The 6,829-nt window shown below is 37.9% G+C and overlaps 1 protein-coding gene across 1 annotated transcript; it reads left to right on the plus strand.

Moving 5' to 3' along the window:
• Nucleotides 1,233-3,787, plus strand: LOC109232101 (3-ketoacyl-CoA synthase 11-like). The gene is made up of 2 exons (XM_019397762.1): nt 1,233-1,417; nt 1,652-3,787. The coding sequence occupies exon 2, from the start codon at nt 1,882-1,884 to the stop codon at nt 3,415-3,417; it is 1,536 nt and encodes a 511-aa protein (XP_019253307.1). The 5' UTR covers nt 1,233-1,417; nt 1,652-1,881; the 3' UTR covers nt 3,418-3,787.

Consider the following 6,829-nt stretch of genomic DNA (forward strand, 5'->3'; position numbering starts at 1 on the left):
AGAACGCATTTATAATTCCTGTAAATTAACCAAGCAAGGCAATTAGGTATATGTCTATCCTAACTGCGAATCCGTTCCCCGATGCCCAGGTTCAAGAACTTGCTCTACTCAATCCTATATGCAATCTAGAATTCCCACTTTCGAGTTCAATTCAAGATTCGTAGATAGTATTTAATTGGTGATCAAGCAATTAAATAATTAAGCGCATGATTGAATAAATAAACTAATATGATAAACTAAGAAATCAAAATCAATATCCGAATAACAATATTCATGAAAGAACCACATGCCTCGAACGTGAAGTTTAGCTCCACATAGACATGGTAGCAAAACAACAAATCATACAAAGAAACATAAAAATTACTAAGTTTGATGGAAGAAAAGATGGAACTTGATGAATTCCGGCCTCCACGGCGGCTCTGTGCTTGTGTTTTCCTCTCAAAAACGTCCTCCTCCTCCAAAATAGGTTTTGGACCCCTTTTATACGAATTTGGACCGTGTAGGGCCGAAATAACCTTATTCCGGACGAAATAGGAAAACCCACGCAATACAACGTCCAGGCCAGCGCGACCGTGGCGCTGGAGGCAGTGAGCTTTCGTTCAATTCCTTCACGTTAATTTTCATTCATTGCATTTAGAATGCAATTGCATTCTATATCTTTCTTGTTTTGTTTGTCTCCACTTGAGGGGACAAAATCAAAGGTTGTCCCCCCCTCCCCCCTCCTTTTTTTTAATTTCCTTTATTTTTCTTTCGCGTTTTATCCAATTTTGTTCCAAATCTCTTCATCTTCACACCGCTTTATTCCTACACAGTTAGAATATAATATTAAGCACAAAATAATATAACTAATATTCAAATGATGATTAAAAGTATCAGATAACAATGAGTAAATATCTGCATTTTTGGCCGAACATGAGAGAGAAAGAAAAAAAAAAAGAAATTGTTGCAGTACTTTTTCTTCTAGATTCAAGGAGTTAATGAATGCGCGTAGCTGCCCCTCCCCCACCAACACAGTTTTATCCACGTATGCAAGAAAGTAGAAACTAGTAGTACTACTTGCTTGCTAATTTCCAACTGCCCAATCCTTACGGAAGTGCGAACGTAATCGCAACAAACGTCCATTGAATTTTCTTGTCTTTTTCTTTTCCAAGACCTGCACTTGTGTGGGTCCACTAGTAAAGAGTTTGATACTAATAAGCTGACTGAAGAGAGCAGATGAAAAGGTGAAAAACTGGCGACCAAACAAGGACCCCACTACGGAATCAACGTTTTTATCCTTTTAAATGCAAATCCAAAATTTGACTTGTTTCCTAGTATAAATTAGTACTATCTGATTATACCAACTTCAAAACCATCTTCTATCTCCTTCTCCCTCTCCCTTTCAAGCGTAGCGCAGTTATATTCTGCACTGATTGAGGTTTGTTTTCCTGATCTTGATTCTGTCTTTAAATTTTTTGAATTTTCTCAGCTTTTTAGTTCCAAAAATGGTTGTCTTGAGATGGGGTTTTCTTCTTTTCCTCCCTGCTTAAAATTTTGAAATTTGTCTGTCTTATGTTTTTTTTTTTTCTGTTTTGTTGGATATTGTAACTGAGTGAAACTTTTAGCTGTTGTACATTTAGTCAGACTAACGTTTGTTTGTTCTTTTCTACAGGTGGTTCTTTGAATTTGGCCTATTTTTCCTGTGAGATTTTCTTGTTAAATGGTACTTGTTCTTGAATATTGTTGCTCCTTTGTTTGTTAAACCCTTAGGAAGTTAGGATGTTGTAAAAACTCAATCTTTGTTCTTTAGATAGCCGTTGACCTTAAATATTGTCACAATCTTGTTTATAGAACTGGACTGCTCTTGAATTGTTGATTTTGGGTTGTCTATTTTTCATCAAGATGAGTGAAAGTAAGACAGAAACACCAGTAAATCCACCTTCTTTTTCAAGAAAGCTTCCTGATTTTAAACAATCTGTGAAGCTGAAGTATGTTAAACTTGGATACCATTACCTCATTACACATGGAATGTACCTGTTTTTGTCACCTCTAGTTGTTCTCACTGCTGCTCAACTTTCCACATTCTCACTCAATGACCTTTATGTTCTTTGGGATCAACTTAGGTTTAATCTTATATCTGTTGTCATTTGCTCCACCCTTTTGGTCTTTCTGTCTACTCTCTATTTCTTTACCCGTCCTCGCCCTGTCTACCTTGTCGATTTCTCGTGCTACAAACCGATAGATGCAAGGAAGTGCACAAGGGAACATTTCTTGGAAATGTCTAAGTCCGTTGGAGCGTTTTCTAACGAAAACCTTGAGTTTCAAAGGAAAATTGTTGAGAGGTCTGGTCTTGGTGATTTAACTTACCTCCCCGAAGCAGTGACTCATGTACCGCCAAATCCTTGTATGGCAGAAGCAAGAAAAGAAGCCGAGGCTGTTATGTTTGGAGCCATCGACGAGCTTCTTGCTAAAACCTCTGTTAAACCTAAGGATATTGGAATTTTAGTTGTGAATTGCAGCTTGTTTAACCCGACCCCCTCTTTGTCTGCGATGATTGTCAACCATTACAAGCTTCGTGGGAACATTGTTAGTTACAATCTCGGTGGAATGGGTTGTAGTGCTGGTTTGATCTCGATTGATCTTGCGAAAGATCTTCTTCAAGTCCATCCCAACACTTATGCCTTGGTTCTTAGCATGGAAAACATCACTTTGAATTGGTATTTTGGTAATGAGAAATCTATGCTCCTTCCGAATTGCTTATTCCGTATGGGAGGTGCTGCTGTGTTGCTCTCAAACAAAAGATCAGATCGAAGAAGATCAAAGTATCAGCTGGTCCATACTGTTAGAACTCACAAGGGTTCTGATGATAAGTGCTTTACTTGTGTTTACCAAATGGAAGATTCCGATGGAAAAGTTGGAGTCTCTCTGTCGAAGGAGCTGATGGCAGTAGCCGGTGATGCTTTGAAAACCAACATCACTACATTGGGTCCTCTTGTGCTTCCAATGTCGGAGCAGTTTCTTTTCTTCGCCACATTGGCAGGAAGGAAGCTATTGAAAATGAAGATTAGGCCTTATATCCCCGATTTTAAGTTGGCATTTGAGCATTTCTGCATTCATGCCGGTGGGAGAGCTGTATTGGATGAAATAGAGAAAAACCTGCAGCTTTCTGATTGGAACATGGAGCCTTCAAGAATGACACTTTATCGATTTGGGAACACTTCAAGCAGTTCCCTTTGGTATGAATTGGCCTACTCGGAAGCCAAGGGAAGGATCAAGAGAGGAGACCGAACTTGGCAGATAGCATTTGGTTCGGGATTCAAGTGTAACAGTGCTGTTTGGAAGGCTTTGAGAACGATAAATCCAGCCGAGGAGAAGAATCCGTGGATGGATGAGATTCATCAGTTCCCTGTTGATGTTCCAAAGGTTGCAAGAATCTAACAATTTAATGGAGCATTGTATTTAATAAGCTAAGCGCTTCCTAAATGTGTAAAGTTGGAATCTTTCTCAGAATACTATGGTTACAGGAGGCATCTGTAGATTAGTCAATCCCTTGCCTCGGAAGGTAGTCATAAGCTGAGATTTGATTCAGTTTCTGAATGTTTTATTAATACTACTTACTTTCAAATCTTTACGGTTTCAAACTAAGCCTTCTTCTCATTTTGATGTAGTTGATATTGAGTTTAGGTACATGAGTAGTAGGTAATCTTTTGGAGTGAAGTGTTGTTTGTTCAATATTTGTTGGTTAATTTATGTAAATTGATTGATGATTATTATCCTGGATTCAAGAATTGGTCTAATATTAGTGGGATTCATGTCGTAATGTTAATTGTTTTGTTGAATTATTTCTCCAACATGTTTATGTTGGAGAACAGTTAAGCATATGATGATTGTTCTCAACATCTCATAATGGATTTTTTTCTATTATTCATTAAACTCATCCTCCCCCACCCTCCACCCAATCGGAGAAAATGCGCAAAAGGAAATAGAAATTCTCCAATAGGAAAAATACAGAGGAAACATTTATTGTTTGGGGATAATGTGATATTGTTGTGAAATAATACCTTGTTTATTTGGAAGAAGAAAAACGGAAAGAACTGGAAAATGAAGTAGAAAGAGGAGGAGATGTGTCCTCTTTTGTTGTGAGATTATTAAACTTCAAAAGTGGTGAGGGAAGATAAAGATTTTGATGTTTAACAAACAAGGCCCAAGGTGAAGTAATTTTTTTTTTCTTCCTCTTCTCTTCAAACCAAACTAAGAAAAGTTGTCTTTCCAAACAACTAGGTGTGCAGGGGAAGAAAAGGGAAGTGCTTCACATATGAAGTTGGAAGTGAAGATGCAAAAGAGATCTAAACAGTTATTCTTCAATTTATGTGCTACTTTTTGGTTCAGGATGACAAAATCTGTAGGAAAAAGAAAAATTCTGAACATCTGTTATTGTCACGACTCAACTTGGGGCCGGTCAAGGGCATATAACGGCCAGCTTACTCAACAGTAAAGGGCAGTCCGGTGCACTAAGCTCCAATTATGTACGGGGTCATGTCAGGGCGTATGCAAGATTTATATTAAGTGGTGTCGACATTTAAAGAAGTAAACGAATGAATATATTACTGCAACAACATCATATTTTTGTCACACCTCCTTTTTACCACACCTACCCCGAAGGATAAATGTATAAGGGAGTTTTTCCATTTAAAGTGACATTATTCGAAATGGGATTATTTATTTATTTCTTAGAGTCGCCACTTGGGATAGGATTGGCTTTTGGTGTCCCAAGTCACCGGTTTAATTTAAATCCCAAATCGAGGAAAAATTTGACTTCCCAATTGGAGTCTGCGAACCAGAAATTCTGAATAAGGAATTCTGTTGACCCGAGGGAAGGTGTTAGGCACCCCCGGATCCCGTGGTTCTAGCACGGTCGCTTAAATTATTATAAATGGCTAAAATTCTGATTTTATACATATTCGAACCTATAGTGCAATTTTATAAATTATTTACCGCTTTTATTTACTTTTTATGGAAGTGAACGCCGTTTAAGAGCGTGTTTTTGGATCACGTCACATGAAATGCACCCGGATCCTAAACACCTCTTATTCAGCGTTTTGGGATTTGGATTTGGGTTGCATGAAATGCGCACCCGAGTTTAGGAAAGTAACATAAAAAAACGTGCCTAAAGTGGCTAGCGCCTTATTAACTTTGCGGGAATCCACGAAAATTCGCTAAATGGCATGTCCCGAATTTCTAAAATATTTTAATTAAACATTTAATGAGGGCCCCGAAATTTATGCATTTTTGTTCGGCGAGGCGCCTCTCACTTTATTATTCAGAGGCCCAACTAAAGGAACTACGATTTTCTATTTATTTTTTGTTTCTAAAGGGACCTAATTAATTAATATTACCATTTGGGCCTCAAATTCAAGTCCGAACTTAAACAAGAGGAGAACCTCTTAATTTAAATCCGCTACCTAATTTGGAAGGCTCAAAATTGATTTGCTTTTATTTTAAAGGAAAATTATCAAAATGAACAAGGACCTTCAACAATTAATTCCCATGTTTGGGCCATGTCACAAAGAGGAGGAAATCAAGGTCTAACCAAGATTGCCTGGGCCCCTAATCACTTACACTACAAATCGGGCCCGTTACCAATTCTAAAAGAGTTTCTCATAATTGGGCCAAATTGAAACACCCTGCCCTGGCCCAAACAATCCAGGCAGGGATCAAGCTTAGCAACTGATAATGCTACCATCATCTCTAATTATTTATTAAACCTTCAATCTTGTTTGTTTAACATTCAAACGCGTTCTGGAGTGAACATATAACTTGCAATTTTAAAGACAAATCATAAGCTAAATATCTAAAACTACAGCTAGACGCGATTTTACTGAGATGTGCATCAACAAAAGACTTATGCATACTATAAAACCGTGATTTTACCAGTTTTGTGAGTCAATATGCTAAAACTCATGTTTAAATCTAATCCTAAATCGACTAGGCTTGTCTCATACAAATTATGATTAGGTGCACATATTAGTGCTACTTCCACACCACCGTCCCTCCGCCCGGTCCGCCTGCCGGCCGGAGAAATAGTCGCCGCCGGCGGCGAAGCTCCAATCAACCACCAAAAATACACGCATAGACTCATTTTGCCTCTCCTCTTTTTCCAACCCCCAAAAATAATTTCCTTCAATTCATTGCCCAATCTTTTCGAATTTTAGACGAAATCCGAGCCAAAACATTAACTTCCACGCCAAATCCACAAATTACACCATATGCTCTTCCGACCCCCCTACTACCCGAATCCTAGACAGAATCTTTCGAATGTTGCCAAAACCTCTCGAATTTTTAGATCGTAGGGGCGGCAGATACCCTAGAAGTTCAAATGTGCGATTGCTGCCCCAGATTTCTTGAGTCCTGTTGTTGGATTCGAGTTCCACGAACAAGTTTTCGTTTGTTCTTTTTGAAGAACAAGCGTTAACAATATTCCGAGGTTCGAAATCGATATCCAGGCGCTTGTGCGCAAGCCGTGCATAGTGAGTTTTTCTTTTCCTTCTTTTGTTATTTGAATCTTTGTGTGTTAAAATTATTTTCTGTTAAATCTGTTCTATGTTTGTATTTTTCTCGATTTAATTTAGTTGATAATCTGATTCATACCTTCTGCCTGTTCTTGGATTTTTTTTTATTTGCCCAGTGTTGAAATTTTCTTTCATACTGATTTGTTGATTGTTGTTCATTTTCTTAGTTTGTTTGACTGCTAGTAGATAATAGTAGTTTTGTAATCCGGATTCAGTAGTTAGTTTTTAAATTTAAGAGTTGTGATTGAATTTGGTTTTAGCTGATCAATTTTCAGAATTGT

The sequence above is a fragment of the Nicotiana attenuata genome, chromosome 9, assembly GCF_001879085.1.
Source record: "Nicotiana attenuata strain UT chromosome 9, NIATTr2, whole genome shotgun sequence".
Lineage (NCBI taxonomy): Eukaryota > Viridiplantae > Streptophyta > Magnoliopsida > Solanales > Solanaceae > Nicotiana > Nicotiana attenuata.

Excerpts from the sequence above, each read along its gene's own strand:
- LOC109232101 (XM_019397762.1), top strand. The coding sequence starts at position 1,882 with ATGAGTGAAAGTAAGACAGAAACACCAGTAAATCCACCTTCTTTTTCA.